This window comes from Palaemon carinicauda, chromosome 17 (assembly GCF_036898095.1).
Source record: "Palaemon carinicauda isolate YSFRI2023 chromosome 17, ASM3689809v2, whole genome shotgun sequence".
Lineage (NCBI taxonomy): Eukaryota > Metazoa > Arthropoda > Malacostraca > Decapoda > Palaemonidae > Palaemon > Palaemon carinicauda.
Genome location: NC_090741.1, coordinates 34591046 through 34610357, shown reverse-complemented (window position 1 = coordinate 34610357; position 19312 = coordinate 34591046). Strand labels below are relative to the sequence as shown.

The following is a 19312-nucleotide window of genomic DNA, read 5'->3' as shown; positions in this document are numbered from 1 at the left end:
CCACTTAAAGCTATAAATTTCTCTAGATATTAAGAGATTATTTTTATCTTTAAAATTCATGGACAAAATTTTTTTTATAAATCACCGAAATTTAATGCACGATGAAAGGAAGAAATTTTCGAGCGAGAGACGTGTGTTAGCTATCACTCCCTGGAGGACTTGAGATAGAGATGGTATTCAGGGAAAGGATAAAGATAATGAAAAGGGAAAGGACAAAGAAATTTAGTTTTGGACAACCTATGAGGAAGAAAGTTTGATTTCAATTCTGACGAAGTGTCATTTATCCTTCAATAAAAAATAAATTGTTTGCAATGAAATTTTAAGTTTTTACTGTATTCTTTTCAGCCGTCAACGATATCTTCTCGTTTATAAACTATAATCTTAAGTTGCGTTCACAAGAAACTCAACATCATCATTTGTATCCATGATCAATATTTCGTGTTACAATTAGTCCAAAGGGACTGAGAGAAGCAATTGATTCAGTTTCATCCTATTAGAAATATTGTAAGTGAATACTGGGAAGTAAATTCATGAGTAATCCCGACTCAGTCCTTTGGGTTAAATGATACAGAATCTTAATAGGAAATTCTTTATAGTCTGTGTTCAAAACAACGTCTCTTTTCTGGTATTTTGAACAAAAAACAATTCCTGATTACACACACACACACACACACACACACACACATATATATATATATATATATATATATATATATATATATATATATATATATATATATATATATATATATATATGTATATGTATATATATATATATATATATATATATATATATATATATATATATATATATATATATGTGTGTGTGTGTGTGTGTGTGTGTGTGTGTGTGTGTGTGTGTGTGTATTGTTTTTCACAAATTGGAGTATGTTTGGGAGGAGTCACGTGGAGATTTTGACCTTAAGCCCTAATATAAATTTTTCTTCTTTTCATTAATTGTATTTCATTGAAAAAATGGAACTGACTTTTGGTACCTTCAGTCCTTGCCTGGAGAGAAGAGAGGCGTATTATCCCATAAAGAAAATATTGGGGCATTTCACGAACAAAGTTTTATTATTATTTGAAGAATAAATAAAATTAATTTACTATGCATAAAATATTATCCTTCTAAATGGTTAAAATTTGAGAATTTTTCATAGTTGTTCATAATACTGAGAACTTGAAAAATATTTTCTATCAGTAGTTAGCATGTTGAACCTGGCAGCTCTCCCTTCATACTAACTTCAATGAAATTTATTCAATTGATTTTTCCTACCATTCGTGTACTAGACATTGCTTCAGTTGTGTATTAGGACTAATTTTATTCTTATGATTACTAGTCGACAAAAGACTTGCTTAACTATATAGATTAGCCTTTACAATTAACCATCTTTATTATCATCAATAAATTGATCTGAGGTTTACTGGTGTTTCAATCACCAAAAATAAAGTAGTTATAACAGACATGGAGACAGAAGTAAATATTTACAATTACGCTGATTACTTATAAAACTTATTTTACTGAATCTAAATATTGCTGACAACTATGGAAACTTTTCGTATTGTAACCCTTTAAAGCTATAAATCTTTGTATATAATATGAGATTTCTTTAATCTTTATAATTTATAGAAAATTATTTTCTTGTAAATGCTCAAATAATTTTCTTATTACGGATAATTGTCAACATCGGCCTTTCTTTCTCCTTTCTATGTGAACGTTCCCTGGACTCTCATAAGGTCAGCTATTATTATTATTGTTATTATAATTTAAACTCCTCCAGGGAATAATAGCTATCACTTGTCTATCGGTCAAAATCTTCTTGGAGTGTTTGTTACAGCTAGTGACTAAGTAGGCCTACAAATAAAAACGCTCTTGTGTAAACAGAGAGAAGAAAGGATTGGCAGGACTTCAGCTTCATCTGAATTCTATGGTTTTTTTAACATGAGTCAAGTCCCAATATCATAAGTTTAACTTCCATTCAAAATTACCCTTTCCATCTGAATAGTTTTGTTTGTGCGTTCGTCTGTCCAATTAAACACTTGGTGAAACTTCACTTTTAGCCCTAAGGAATATATAGGCCTTCAGTCTTTCCATTTCTTTTTAATAGTGTATGAGGTTGAACCAGCGATTTTTTTTCACAATGCCTTCGCACTAAAAATATCATTAAATATTGATTATGGATACAAATGTTATTTTTTAATTGTGTTTTGGAAGCACAAATCGAGACTATAGTTTTTAAACTTTACAATTTTTTTTTTTTTTTATTAGAAATTGATTCAGTCGTAACTATGAATACTAATATAGTTGATTAATCAGAGGTAATAGGTTTGTTAGGTAACTAGCCACCCGTTGAGATACTACCGCTAGAGAGTTGTTGGATCCTTTACTAAGATATTTTATTGTGTTTGTTATTATACATTTTATAGTTTATTTATTCCCTTGTTTCTGTCTCAGGCTATTTTCCACTGCTAGATCCCTTGGGCTTATTGCATCACGTTTTACCAACTAGGGTTGTATCTAGGCTAATAAATATGAATTACCCTTTGATATTATTCTTATTGGTTTAAATTCTGTTGGTGTTTTAATCACCAAAAATAAAGTTAGCTGCCGTTGTAGGTTCTGGATTTCGCTTACTCATAAAAATTATTTTACTGAATCTAAATATTGCTTACAACTATGGAAATTTTTCATATTCTTTCCATTCAAAGCTATAAATATCTGCATATGAAAATATATATATTTTTAGATTTATATTAATAATAAAATAAAAAGAATAATTTATAAGTGATCAAATATTTTTATTATGGGATAATTGTCAACATCGGCCTTACTCCCATAAAGTCACCTATCGCATTATATAGAAGTACTCATTTCTATACGATATTATATTTTCATTGTACTAATTCGAGTTCAAACTAGATTCAGTTATTTCAGTCTCATTTGAATAAAGAAATAATTGATATTGGACATAAGAGAAGAAACTGGACACTTACTTTGAATGGAGAAAAACTTTTGGGAAAGAGATGAAACGAAAATGGACAAAGAAATTATCATAATTGTATCATTTATATAAGTTTCTTGAGACTTTATTCATATTAGATCGGAATAACGGAAGTGAAATACAGTTAGGCCTCAGAATTCTTTCCAATGAAAACAATAATTAATGTTTAGCGATGTTTACTTCTTTATGGGTGACATTGTTGGTCTAATGACAGTCCAGACTCTTTGTACCTTCAGTCCTCGCGTGTAGAGGAGAGAGACATATTTTCCCTTAAAGAAAGTTGCCTGAAAACTTAAAAACAATCAATCAATTATCCCATAAAGAAATATCGGTGCATTTTGGGAACAAAGTTTTATTATTCTTTGAAGAATAAACTTTATCTATTTATGATGCTTCGAACATTATTATTATAAATGTTTTAAATATAAGAATTTCCCATAGTTGTTCATTATATTGAGAACTGAAAAACTTTTTTTTATGAGTTGTTAGCATGTCTTTACCCTATTATATTTCTTGGCCTGTGCATCGATCTCTTATAAAGTCCGTACCTTTATTTTTGGTGTTATAAAACTATAAATTCTTATCTGTACGATTGATGAAGACTTTCATCCCCATATCTGTAGAGAACACTAGACTAATTTATTTCTTTTACATAAAAAGTCTGGAACAATTATAATGTTAAGGACGGTTAAATATGATAAGATTAGCATTGCTCCATCTGAATTCCATGGGTTTTAAGTAAGGACTTGAGCTAAGTCCTAATCATAATACAATATACCGTTTATTAGTCCTTAATTGCTGCCTTCTGAGTCGGAGGGCAAAGGCCATTGCCTGAATAGATTTGCCTGCAATTATAGCTGTTGGATTTGATGACAATGGTGTCGCAAATTGAAGTTGGGAGATATCCATTTTTATAGTGAAGATGAATTCCTTCAGCCATATATATATATATATATATATATATATATATATATATATATATATATATATATATATATATATATATATATATATATATATATATATATATATATATATATATATGTGTGTGTGTGTGTGTGTGTATTTCGTGATTTCCACACACAGACACACACACACACACACACACACATATATATATATATATATATATATATATATATATATATATATATATATATATATATATATATATATATACACACATAAATAAGTCGTTTGAAGTGAAAAGGGTAATTATTTTTCTAACTACACGTATGCCTAAAATTTCACATTTCCCTTTCAATGTGAAAGTACCTTATTTTAATGATAAGGAAAATGAAATATTTTAAGAGCAGTGAAAATATTGAAATAAATATTTCGTATAGGAATTATAAAAACTTGAACAAAACAAGAGGAAGAGAAATTAGGTAGAATGGTGTTGCCGAGTGTACCCTCAAGCAAGAGATCTCTAACCCAAAACAGTGGAAGACCATAGTACAGAGGCTATGGCACTACCGAAGACTAGAGAACAATGATTCTATTTTAGAGTATCCTTCTTCTAGAAGAGCTGCTTACCATAGCTAAAGGTTCTCTTCTACCCGTACCAAGAGGAAAGTAGCCACTGAACAATTAGAGCGCAGTAGTTAACCCCTTGGATGAAGAAGTTTTGTTTGGTAATCTCAGTGTTGTCAGGTGTATGTGGACAGAGGATAATGTGTAAAGAATAGGCCAGGCGATTTGGTGTATGTGTAGGTAAAGGGAAAGTGAACCGTAACCAGAGAAGGATCCAATGTAGTACTGTCTGGCCAGTCAAAGGACCCCATAACTCTCTAGCGGTAGTATCTCAATGGGTGGCTTGTGCCCTGACCAACCTACTACCTTGCAATGTTTTTCTTTTATGACTTTAGTCTCTAATATTACTGGGTATATTTTATTTCGATTTGTGCTTAAAGGCTTTGATATTTTGATTTCAAGGTCGAATTGTAACTTTTCTTTCTTTAGTCGCTGCAACCTTGCAATCCTTGTGAGCTAAGGATGGTGGGTTTAGGGGAGCCTTTAGGTTTATCTGCTGAGTCATCAGCAGCCATTGCCTGGCCCTCCTTGGTCCACGATTGGGTGGAGAAGTGGTTCAGGTGCTGATCGTATGTATATATGTATATATTTATTTTCAGGTGATTAGATTAGTGCTAGTCTTAAGTATCTTGATAGAAATATGTTTTCTGAACTGAAGCAAGATCTATTAAAACTTTTAATAACACCATTACTTAGACTGTTAGGAGTTCTTTTACCTCCTATTTCTAGGTGCCATACTTCTAGCCTTAAGTGTTCTTTGACTTCTTATTTCGAAGTACCGTACTATTAGCATTAGAGGTTCTTTGACCTCTAATTTCGAGTTGCCAAACTTCTAGCATTAGAGGTTCTTTGACCTCTTATTTCGTGTTGCCATATATCTAGCCTTAGGGGTTCTTTGCCCCTATTTATATGTGCCATGCTTCTAGCATTAGGGGTTCTTTGACCTCTGTTTCGAAGTGTTATACTTCTAGTATTAGTGGTTCTTTGACCTCATCTCGAGGTGCCACACTTCTATCATTAATGTTTGTTTTTACCTCTATTTCTATGTGCCATACTTCTAAAATTTACCTCTATTTCTATGTGCCTTCATTTTGGCATTAGAGGTTCTTAGACCTCTTATTTCGAGGTGCCATATTTCCAGCATTAGAGGTTCTTAGATTTCTTATTTCGAAGTGCCATCCTTCTAGCATTAAAGGTTGTTTGACCTCTTATTTTGAGGTGTCTTACTTCTAGCATTAGAGTTTCTTTGACCTCTTATTTCGAGGCGTCTTACTTCTAGCATTAGAGGTTCTTTGGCCTCTTATTTAAAGGTGTCATACTTCTAGCATTTGAGGTTCTTTGACCTCTTATTTCAAGGTGTCATACTTCTAACATTTGAGGTTCTTTGACCTCTCTTTTGAGGTGCCATACTTCTAGCATTAGGGGTTCTTTGACATCTTATTTTGAGGTACCATACCTACAGTATTACACGTTCTTTGACCTCTAATTTCTATGTGCCCTACATCTAGCATTGGGGGTTCTGTGACTTCTGTTTTGGGGTGCCATATTTCTAGCATTTGGGGTTCTTTGACCTCTATTTTTATGTGACATACTTATAGCATTAGGGTTTTTTTTACCTCTTATATCGGGGGTGTAATATTTCTAGCATTAGGGGTTCTTTGACCTCTTATTGCGAGTTGATATACTTCCATCATTAGGAATTCTTTGACCTTTATTTCTATGTGCCATTCTTCTAGCATTAAATGTTCTTTGACCTCTATTTCAGCGTGCCATATTTTTAGCATTAGAGGTTCTTTGACATCTATTTTAAGTGCCTTACCTCTAACATTAAAAGCTAATTGAACAATGCTTTTAGCTACCTTTCATTCTAGCATTAGAAACTGTTTGACCCATTTTGGTTAAAGGCTTTTCTTCGCTGTTCCCTTCTGTCTCAATTATTTTTCTAGTGTTTTCCTTAGTTTGTCAGGTTCCTTTGAGATTTCGAGAGAAATTTCATTGCCGTGTGTCTTCAGTTCGTCATATTCCTCAGAGAAATCAATGGCATTCATATCTCGACTCATCAGAGCGACGGTTAGAGACAAGAATGCCATCGATTTCTCTGTATACACGCCATCATGCCAAAGTAAACGACGAGCAACACAGTATATTTACCATTGCCGCTCAGTTAAATCATTTTGCCTCCGTCCTCATTTCCATCAATCCGTCTTTGCGCCAATACAAAGCCTCGTAGTTTTTTATTCCTTTAGTCTCCATTTATAGGGCATCGTCGAAAAAGCCAAAGCAAAGGATCCTTCAAGGCGCGTACTCTATGAACGTCAAGGCTCAGCAACTATCAAAACCATATTTAGATGAAGGTGTTCCTAATAGCCTCCAGTTGGTCTTGTAGTTGTAACTCTGAGTTAAGTGAAATCCTCCTCCCAATGGTGTTTGGAAAGTGTCCAATAACAACATAAGAAAGTTCACTGCGTAAATATGTATAGTTATATACAGATCCTGAGAGTTGAAGGAAGCTTCATTTGAAAAAAAAATTAGAAATGAGGTCTTCAGAAGGCATTTGTAGTTCGCAGCCGAGCCGTTCAGAACTACTACGGGAAGTTTCTGTTTGGAGTCATTCAGAACTCTACGCTAAGTCTACGGTGATGTTTTTTGAAGACTTTTGGAGATCCGGGAAAATTTTCTTGACATGTCGCCCAGGGACTTCCTGGAAGATTCTTTTCTGTAGTCATTCAGAACTCCACGCTAAGTCTGTGGCTATTCCTTCTGAAGCCATTTGGAGATACGAGAAAATTTTCTTCAGAAGCCGTTCCGAGATGTTGTTCTGGGGTCATTCAGAACTTCATGCTTAGTCTATGGCTAACTCTTCTGGAGCCATTTGGAGATACGGTAAAGATTTCTTCCGAAGCCGTTTAGGACCTGTGAAAAATTCTCTTCTTTTCTCGTTTAGAAAGACCCTAGTAACTCATCATTATCATCACCATAAGAATAATAATAATAATAATAATAATAATAATAATAATAATAATAATAATAATAATAATAATAATAATAATAAAAACTACGTGACTTGATTTATGAATTTTAGTCAGAATGTTCTGAAGACGTTCAACTTTCGGCTTTGCAGTTTGAAGGAAAAGTTGAGACTGGATGGGAAGATAAAGACAATTATTATTTTAATATATTAATTTTATTATCAAGTAACTCCTGCAGCGGACTTGGCGATCGAACTCGGGCGAAGGACAATTAAGGTTTATAGCAAACCGCATTGAAATAACAGAAGGCTTCGACGGAATTCTTTTCAGGTTTGGGATTTAGAACAATCCATTTCCGGTACGAATTGAAATCAGAGCCGTTCAAAACACACACACACATACACACACACAATGCGTCTCGGAAAACCACATTTCTCGAGTACTTTTCCCGAAGAATTCCTTTTAAAATATTACTCAGTAATTATGTATTATGCACATGATTTTTCCAATAGAATTATTACTTTCAAATTTTTTTTAAGGCGATGGATATTTATATGTGAAGATGTTATTTTGTTTCCATCAATGGTTTAGTTATATATATATATATATATATATATATATATATATATATATATATATATATATATATATATATATATATATATATATATATATGTATGTGTGTGTATGTGTGTGTGTTTGTCATCAGCCGTGATTAGTCCACTACAGAACAACGGCCTCAAGCATTTCCTTTCACTTTGCACCTGTTTATGGTCTTTCTACGCCAGTTTATGTCCCCAAATTTCCTAAGTTCGTCAACCCATCGTCTTCTTTTCCTTCCCCTGCTTCTTTTATAATCCCTAGTGAACCAATCTGTGACTCTTAAATGTGTATCTATTATCTGTCATTCTCATTATATGCACTGCCCATGTCCATTTCTTTTTGTTACATGTTCTTATAATATTCTCTACTTTAGTTCGCTCTTTTCAATCAATGTTCTAACAGGTCTGTGTCCACATTTATGACCTGTTGTTGTCACTGTTTAATCACTAACGAAGATTTGGGAGAACTGAAATAAGAATTTGATGAACATTCCGTCTCTTCTCTTGTCTTGTATTTTATGAGAAAAGAATGAACTGAATTTGCTTTGGTACACGAGAGAGAGAGAGAGAGAGAGAGAGAGAGAGAGAGAGAGAGAGAGAGAGAGAGAGAGAGAGAGAGAGAGAGCTACAAGGAGTTACAAGGATTTTGGATGTCTCAAGGACTTTTTAGTCCATCAGCACAGAGGGAGAGAGAGAGAGAGAGAGAGAGAGAGAGAGAGAGAGAGAGAGAGAGAGAGAGAGAGAGAGAGAGAGAGAGAGAGAGAGAGTTACAAAAATATTGGATGTCTCAAAGATTGTGAATGACTCAGCAGATATACCTATTGCTCCAAAGGACTTATTTACCAATATGAATTATCCTTAAATACTACTGATGTTTAATATCAGAATTCTGGTGGTGTTTTTAATTACCAAAAATAAAGTTATCGTTCTATCAAGTATAACATAAATATCCATAGTCACGCTGAGTACCAATAAAGATTATTTTACTGAATCTGAATATTGCTCACAACTATGGAAATTTTACTTTTTCTATCCACTTAAAGCTATAAATTTCTGTAAATAAAGAGAGATTATTTTTATCTTTTAAATTTATGGAAAAAAATTGCTTATAAATTACAGAAATTTAATACACGATGAAATGAAGAAACTTTTGTTAGCTATCATTCCTTGGAGGACTTTAGATAGAGATGGTATTAAGTGAAAGGATATAGATAATGAAAACGGGAAGGACAAAGAAATTTAGTTTGGACAACCTATGAGGAAGAGAGTTTGATCCTAAGTCTGACGCACAATAAAAAATAAATTGTTTGCGATAAAATTCTAAGTTTTTACTGTATTCTTTTCAGCCTTAAAACGATATCTCCATTCCCGCTTTCTTTCTTCAAACTTGTTTTCCAAACTCTTCACTTTCACGCAGCAAGTGAAGCGATGAGAGGTTTTGCAATATTCTAATTTGGTTTACAAGAATCGTACTATAATATTCAGTTGAAGCTGAATGGAAAATATCACCTCATTTTGTAACATCAAAAGAATTCTCGTTATAAACTATAATCTCAAGTTGTGTTTTCAAGAAACTCAATAAAATCGTCAACATTTGTATCCATGATTAAATTATGAATATTTGTTGTTACAATTAGTCCAGAGGGACTAAGAAAAACTACTGATTCATTTTCATATTATTATGAATACTTTAAGTGAATACAGGGAAGTAAATTCATGAAAGTACTGTACAGCCGACTCAGTCCTTTGGGCTAATAATACAGAATCTGAATACGAAATTCTTAATATTCTGTGCTCACAACAACGTCTCTTTTCTGGTATTTTGAACAAAAAACAAAAATTTCTGATATATATATATATATGCATATATATGTACACACGTATATATTTATATATATATATATATATATATATATATATATATATATATATATATATATATATATACATATATATATATATATATATATATATATATATATATATATATATATATATATATATATATATATATATATATATATATATGTGTGTGTGTGTGTGTGTATATATGCATATATATATATATACTGTATATATATATATATATATATATATATATATATATATATATATATATATATATGTGTGTGTGTGTGTATATGCATATATATATATATATTTATATATATATATACATACATATATATATATATATATATATATATATATATATATATATATATATATATATATATATATATATGTATATATATGCACTATATATACATACATATATAATTGAAAAAACTTCAAATTATTAATTTGAATATTTAAGTATTGATACATTTGGCATACAGAAGTGTCGCTAATTGCCCCTTTGCTTTTAGATAGTAACTACTATAAAGTAGTTATATCCAGTTATATCTGCCTGCCGTTAACGTCGTTGTGAAGTTTTTTCACACAGCAACAGTCTTCAGCAACCTTACACGGGAGTGAGGAGGAGCTCTCTTTCCCTCTCTTCCATTATTCAAGTGGATTTTAGGATGTATACACACGCTGGATTAACTATTATGGATTTTTCCTCTACCATGGAAATAATTGCACACTAATTCATCGAGGATGGGATCCGGACGTTGCTTAACGATGATCGTCTGTTAAATGATTTTTTCCACACTCGCCAGAACTGATATCGCAACAGGGTAAGCATAAGGGGCTTTAATGCTTGTTCTTGCGTTACATATTCTATATGCCAGTGTTCTGAGAATAATTTTAAGTATTTTAATTAATTAAATTCTTACTAGATTGAGCCTGTGATTTCTATGCAGTCTATAAATTTATTTAAGTATTTGACAACTCGTTAAATTTGCTAGTTGTTTTACTGATAATTTGAGAGCTGTTGTGATTTAGTGGTGATTTGAGCAAATATTTACGCGAGTGATTTTGTGATTAGTTAATTGCTGTTTTCGGTGATTCGTTGATTTCAAGATTTTGATTTATATGAAAATTGTAGATTTAGTCAGGCGATTACAGTAATTGATATTTTGATTAGTGTTGAATTTTTGTTGATTTATTTTAGTCATTTTTTGTGAGTGTTGTATTTATTGTTCTGATTTTTCCCGTGGTTGATTCTCCTTTACTTTGTATTTTTTAGCGGATGAGTGAAGGGAAGAAGGTTAAGCCCTCGCAGTTGTGAACCTTAATATCTCTTGTAAAAGTGCATTTCGAAGACTCGTTTACGTCATTCCACCACCAGCTGTTACAGTGAAATTTATGTAATTTTAAATTATGTATTCGTAAATGTGTAACCATTTAAATTTAAATTTATTAAATATTTAAAATGCATTTTTTCCATCTCTACCTTTTCACTTAAAAATGCAAGGTTTAATAATATGATCGTGGTCATTACATATTGATTTTATATTTACATATGTCGACCACCCCCCATTTTTCCGCTTGGTCCTTCGAACTTTTGGATTAATATTTTTTAAGCACTGGTGTGGAATGTTGGTCGTTTCTAGTTGGGCGGTGTCCGGGTCCCCCTCCCTCTCGCGTTATAAGTATTAGTTTTTCATTTGAAAGTTGATTTATTTGAGGTGTATTGTCTGTTAGTTAAAGATGACGGAATCGGAAAAGCGTGAACGTACTACTATACGCCGTAAGGTTAGTGTATTATATAATAAATTGTGTAATGCTGTTGATTCTTTAGATAAAGCGGAATTGCAAACAGAATTGAGTTTTCTGAGTGAGTACAGTCAAAGATTGCAGTCCTTGGATGATTTGATTTTGACTAATGTTAGACTGGACTCCTTAGTTCCGCAGGAGGATTTGGATAGGCAGGATTCTGAATGTGAGGAATATCATCGTAAAATTAAATTACTGTCAAACAAAATGCAATCTCGACTTGATAATCTCTCCGTACAGATTGATAATAAAACTTCTTGCAGAACTAAAATTGATTTGCCCAAGTTGAATTTGCCTCGGTATTATGCAGATTCTAAGGAAGATAAATTTACATGTAAGCGATTTTTTGAAGTTTTTGAACACTTGACTGCTCCGTATAATTTAAATGAAGTCGAGAGGTATAATTTACTTGAGCAGCAATGTCATAGTAGAGCAAAGGCTATGATTAGTTCTATAAAGGTGTCCCAGCAAACTTTTGGTCAGGCTAAACAAACTTTGATCGCAGCATTTGCTGATGAAATGCCTCAGAAGTTTGTCCTCATTAAAGAGTTAACTGACTTGAGGTTTGTTTGGGGCAAGGATGATCCATATATTTTTTATGCTCATATTAAGAAGCTGATTGATGCAGTGATAGATAATGCTATTGATTTGGACACTATTATGCTTTATTTTGTGTGGTCTTCATTGCCTACTAAATTTCAAGATATCATAGTTGCGATCACAAATAAGTCTCATCCTACTTTAGATGAGGTCACTGGTAAATTTTTGGAAGCTTGCAGCAGGTATAACGCTCAATTAAACATTAGTAAAGAAAGTCCATGTAAAACCGCAGTGTTGGCTACTAGTTTGAATACTAGTTTAACCAGGAGTTTATGTATGCTTTGTAATGCTAAAGATCACAAAATTGCCAGTTGTACAAAGTACTTGCAAGTATCTGATAAAATAAAGCGATTGAAAGAATTGCACAAGTGCTTTAAATGCTTAAAAGCAGGTCATAATAGTAATGAGTGCAGATTTCAGACGTCAGGTGTATGCTTCAAATGCAAAAAGGGTAAACACTGGAGTTTTTTTGTGTAGTTCAAAGCCAACAGATTCTAGTAATAGTAAGCAAACTACCACAAAGGTGGTTAATATTGTCGAGAGTGTTAATGAAATACCATCAACTGTTACAGCATCTAGTCATTTGGATATTGTTGATTCTTTATTACCATTACTAACAGTGACGACTGAATATGATCGTGTTAAAGTGGATACAGTTTTGGATTCGGGTAGCCAGAATTCCTTTATTGAAGAAAGTTTAGCAGATTTTTTGAACTTGAAGGTAGTAGATCCTAAGATACATTTGATTATCAAGGGCATTAATACTAATCAAAAGATTTGTACCAAGTCAGTGAGTTTTCCTTTTAAGATTGGTGATGTAAGTTATGAAATTACTTGTATTTGTATTCCTAAGATTAAAATTCAGATGAAAGCTCCTCATATGTATAAATTAATAGAACTGCTAAGGCAGAATGGTAAAGAGGTTGCTTATGATAAATTCAATGGTGTAAACAGAATTCATGACATTGATGATATAAAGCTACTGATAGGTGCAAAGGATTGGCATTGTGTGATGAGCATGGAGAGTGGAGTACTAGGTCAAAAAGACAGACTGACTTCTTTTTACAGAATTAATGATAAACTAATATTAATTGGTTCTATTTCTGACTGGATAAAGAATCTTTCCGATGCAGTAGATACATCTTTGATGTCTCATAGGAAGATTTCTGAAGAAACAAAATCTACTACTTCATACATTGGCACTATGGAGATTGATTCTGATGGACTTGACTATGAAGTGCCAACACTTGATGGAATATATAATTTTGAAAGCCTGCCAGATATAGCAGAGGTTGCGGATTATTCTCAGTTGGGTCATGATTGTAAGATATTCATAAATATGGAAGAGGAGGATTCTATTGAATGTGTTACTAATGAAACTGAGCAAGAAGTGACAGATTTTATTTTATGCAACATTTACAGAGATCCTGAAAAATTTTATGTCTTACCAATTCCTTGGTTGACTAGATATAAAAATCTTCTTGGATCAAATGAGAGACTTGCTTTCAAGGTTCTGTGCAGTCTGAAGAAGAAATACATGAACAGTAATGTTCTAAAGCGAATTGATGAAGTTTTCCAGTCACAAATTGATTTGGGAATCATTGAAAAAGTTGAAGATTTTGAAGAATATAAAAGGAAATTTCCAAAATATTTCTTCATTAGCCACAGTCCTGTAATTAAAGAAGAAAGAGATACTACGAAAGTAAGAGTTATTTACATGGCGAATCTTGCAGAAAAAAGACATGATGGCAGTAAAGGCATTAGTCTGAATCAATGTATTCACCCAGGTTATAACAAGAATTTTAAAATAAGTGATGCATTGACCATGATGAGGTTTGACAAGTTTATACTTGGATTTGATATTTCAAAAGCCTTTCATAGATTGGCCATTGATGATGAGAATTCCTCAAAATTTCTCTTTTATTGGTTTAAGGATGTTGAATCTAGAGATTTTACACCAGTTGTGTATCGCTCAAAGCGAGTAATATTTGGGATGTCTGTTTCTCCATATCTGTTGCAGTGCTGTCTTTATAAAATGCTAATATTGGAGACACATGGTGATACTGAAGAAATTCAGGAATTGAAAAAAAGAATCTTCCAAGGCAGTTATGTTGATAATTTTCTAATTGGTTGTGCAGATGAAGATGAAGTTGAAATGGTTCACAGGGAAGCCAGTACAATATTTGAGCAGCATAAATTTCCATTGCAGCAGTATGTTACTAATTATTCTCAATTTCAGCGTGACATTGACTGTAAAGTTGGCACAGAGACTCCACAAGAGGTTAAAATTCTTGGCATGTGCTGGGACAGATATAATGATATACTAAAGGCCACATGTGTTAAATTAAATGTTGAAGCCAATACTCTTAGGCAGATTTTGAGTTCAGTAATGAGTATATTTGATTTGAATAATACTAACTTGCCTGTTTTAAACAGATGTAAGATCTTCCTCAGGCAATTACAGTCTGATTATGTAGATAAATGGGATACTTCTCTTCATGGTGCTCAGCTAAATGAATGGAGAAACATAGCTTCACAATTCAATAATGGTGAAAGGCTAGAGATACCAAGATATATGGGTAGCAGAAAGTCTAATTTTGATATAATTGTAATGAGTGATGCGAGTAAAAACTTTATTGGATGTGTTATTTACTTGCAGGAGAGAGATTCAAAGTTGGTATCCTTCGTATCTGCCCATAATAAGATTCTGAATAAAAATCTGAAAGGGCGAACTATGCCTGTACTCGAACTCACTGCAGTAGAGTATGCATTGCAAAGGGCTTTTGATCTGTATAAAATGCTCACTTCTTGTATTGTGCCTATTGCAGTTAATGACATAATGTTGTTTTCAGATTCTACGATTGCCTTAAGTTGGCTAGCTGATTATGAGAACTTGAGAACAAAGCTTCAAAAGAGAAGTGTATATGTAAATAATAGAATCGCAAATATTGTCGACCTCTGTAAGTCTACACACTCGGTGAAGTTAGCTCACGTAGGATCAAATGAAAATGCTGCAGATTTCACGACTAGATTAGTATCCTTCTCAAAGTTAAGAAACTCTTGTTACTTGACCGGACCCAAGATGTTACGGGAAGATTTAAATTTACTAGAATGGCTTGTAATTCCTAATCCAGGCATGATTAATGATGTGGATATACCAAAGCTGGTTGTAAATAAGGCAAGTGTTGAAGATATGTCAGTTGGTACAGTTGTTGATTTAACTAAGTATTCTTCACTTGACAAAGCAATTAAAGTACTAATGAAAGTTAAGCTTTTCATAAACAAATTAAGATTAAGAATAATTTCTAAGAGCCAGCAGTCAATTGCCTTATTAGATGCAAGCTACAAAAAATGCAGTAATGATTTGCTAAAGCTTGATCAACAGAATTGCTTTCCAGATTTACAAGATTTTTTCACTTCAAAACTGAAAGCAAAAAAGTGTATTCCTGAGCTAGTTAGTAGAATGAATGTATTTTGTGACACTGATGGTATTCTTAGAGTAAAATGTAAAATGGGAAAGATGTCTAAAGGTATGATGTCGAGAACTCCAATACTCATTAGTAATAATAGCGATTTCGGTAGAATACTGATAATGGACACTCACGTGAAGTTTAATCACTCGGGTACTTACTATGTGCTACATAAATTGAAACCGGCATTTTTTTTGCTCAAGGGATTTTCAACAGTTAAGAAGGTTGTGAATGAATGTTACCACTGTAAACGTTTTAATAGTAGACCAGTTAAAGTTAATGCTAATGACTATAGAGAGTGGAATGTGAATCCCATAAAGAGGTTTTTTTCTGTATGTTTCATTGATTACTTTGGACCATATTTCACAAGGTATGGAAGTGACAAAGTTAAAACCTATGGGGTAATTTTCAAATGTATTTGGTCTCACATGATTAATGTTGAAATAGTGACTTCAGCTGATTCTAAAGGATTTTTATTGGCTTTTCAAAATCATGTTTACAACTATGGTTTGCCTAACAAAGTATTTTCAGATTCTGGCTCAAATCTTGGTGGTGCATTCACATGGATTGAGGAATGTCTGAAAGCAAGTGAGGTGCAGGAATTCTTCAATCAGAGGGGTGTCGATGTCACTGAATTTTCACAGTATCCTCGTGGTTCTCTGAATCGTGGTATTGGAGGTATCATAGAGTCCGGAGTTGGTCTGGTAAGAAAGTTAATACAGGGAGCAATCCATAATAATATTCTAGATTTTCTGGAATTTTCTCATGTAATTAAACAATGCATATGTTACGCTAATAAGAAACCCATTTCTGAACTTGGCGCATTAAGGGAACAGAATGTGAATGATGATTTTCAGGTGCTATCACCAGAGTTTTTGAAATTTGGATATGATACACAGGTTATGGAATGTATATATCACGAAGGTCAACTTGATGATTATGACTCTTCTGACTTGGGTAAGGACTTTCGGCGTTTAATTCATATTAAAGAGAAATTGCGTAATAGTTATCACAATGAATTTTTATTTGGATTGCAAGATCAGGCAACTAAATACAGAGGTAAATATTACCCTAGGGAGCACGTTAAAATATCAAAAGGTGACATAGTCTTGATAAAAGATTCAATGGTTAAGGCTCCCAATTACCCTTTAGCTAGAGTTCTTGATGTTATTTATAATTCTCTTGGTGAGGCTGTTCAAGTACAATTGGTCAAGGGTAATAAAAGTGTTGTTTTTAGGGATATATCGTCTGTTATTCTTTTGGTTAAAGGTGATGGGTTAAGTGATTCTCATATTGATCAGTTAGATTTAAATTTTGTACCTCAGAGTGATTCTAATGTTGTTTCTAATGACAATATTGCAAGAATTCAACGGGGGGCTGCTTTGGTTTGTTCTGAGAAGAATAAGCAGCTAGCTCAATCTGGTCTTGTATAGAAATTTAAATTTAAATCCGCGGGGGGCAGATTGAAAAAACTTCAAATTATTAATTTGAATATTTAAGTATTGATACATTTGGCATACAGAAGTGTCGCTAATTGCCCCTTTGCTTTTAGATAGTAACTACTATAAAGTAGTTATATCCAGTTATATCTGCCTGCCGTTAACGTCGTTGTGAAGTTTTTTCACACAGCAACAGTCTTCAGCAACCTTACACGGGAGTGAGGAGGAGCTCTCTTTCCCTCTCTTCCATTATTCAAGTGGATTTTAGGATGTATACACACGCTGGATTAACTATTATGGATTTTTCCTCTACCATGGAAATAATTGCACACTAATTCATCGAGGATGGGATCCGGACGTTGCTTAACGATGATCGTCTGTTAAATGATTTTTTCCACACTCGCCAGAACTGATATCGCAACAGGGTAAGCATAAGGGGCTTTAATGCTTGTTCTTGCGTTACATATTCTATATGCCAGTGTTCTGAGAATAATTTTAAGTATTTTAATTAATTAAATTCTTACTAGATTGAGCCTGTGATTTCTATGCAGTCTATAAATTTATTTAAGTATTTGACAACTCGTTAAATTTGCTAGTTGTTTTACTGATAATTTGAGAGCTGTTGTGATTTAGTGGTGATTTGAGCAAATATTTACGCGAGTGATTTTGTGATTAGTTAATTGCTGTTTTCGGTGATTCGTTGATTTCAAGATTTTGATTTATATGAAAATTGTAGATTTAGTCAGGCGATTACAGTAATTGATATTTTGATTAGTGTTGAATTTTTGTTGATTTATTTTAGTCATTTTTTGTGAGTGTTGTATTTATTGTTCTGATTTTTCCCGTGGTTGATTCTCCTTTACTTTGTATTTTTTAGCGGATGAGTGAAGGGAAGAAGGTTAAGCCCTCGCAGTTGTGAACCTTAATATCTCTTGTAAAAGTGCATTTCGAAGACTCGTTTACGTCATTCCACCACCAGCTGTTACAGTGAAATTTATGTAATTTTAAATTATGTATTCGTAAATGTGTAACCATTTAAATTTAAATTTATTAAATATTTAAAATGCATTTTTTCCATCTCTACCTTTTCACTTAAAAATGCAAGGTTTAATAATATGATCGTGGTCATTACATATTGATTTTATATTTACATATGTCGACCACCCCCCATTTTTCCGCTATATATACTATATATATATATATATATATATATATATATATATATATATATATATATATATATATATATTTATATATATATATATATATATATATATATATATATATACTGTATATATATATAATATATATGTATGTATATATAGTGCATATATATATATATATATATATATATATATATATATGCATATATACACACACATATATATATATATATATATATATATATATATATATATATATGCATATATACACACATATATATATATATATATATATATATATATATATATATATATATATATATATAGATATATGCACACACACACACACACACATATATATATATATATATATATATATATATATATATATATATATGCATGTATATACACATATGCATATATATATACATACATATATATGTATATATATATATATATATATATATATATATATATATATATATATATATATATATATATATATATATATATATATATATGCATGTATATACACATATGCATATATATATACATACATATATATGTGTATATATATATATATATATATATATATATATATATATATATATATATATATATATATATATATATATATAATCCACGTACATGGATTAGTGGAGATTTTGACCTCAAGCCCAATATCAATTAATTTTCTTTTATTTAATTATATTTGATTGAAAAAAACGGAACTGAAATACAGTTCGCACCCAGACTTTTGCTACCTTCAGTCCTCGTGTGGAGAGGAGAGTGACATATTATCCCATAAAAAAGTATTGGGTCATTTTACGAACAAAGCTTTATTATTATTTGAAGAATAAATAACATTTAC

The 19312-nt window shown here is 32.0% G+C and overlaps 1 protein-coding gene across 1 annotated transcript; it reads left to right on the top strand.

Annotated features, from left to right (window-relative positions):
* Positions 1–10412: 10412 nt before the first annotated feature.
* LOC137656658 (uncharacterized) lies at positions 10413–17667 on the top strand. Its single transcript, XM_068390829.1, has 2 exons — positions 10413–10787; positions 11240–17667. The coding sequence occupies exon 2, from the start codon at positions 12773–12775 to the stop codon at positions 17270–17272; it is 4500 nt and encodes a 1499-aa protein (XP_068246930.1). The 5' UTR covers positions 10413–10787; positions 11240–12772; the 3' UTR covers positions 17273–17667.
* The last annotated feature ends 1645 nt before the right edge of the window (positions 17668–19312 follow it).

Excerpts from the sequence above, each read along its gene's own strand:
- LOC137656658 (XM_068390829.1), top strand. The coding sequence starts at position 12,773 with ATGAGTGCAGATTTCAGACGTCAGGTGTATGCTTCAAATGCAAAAAGG.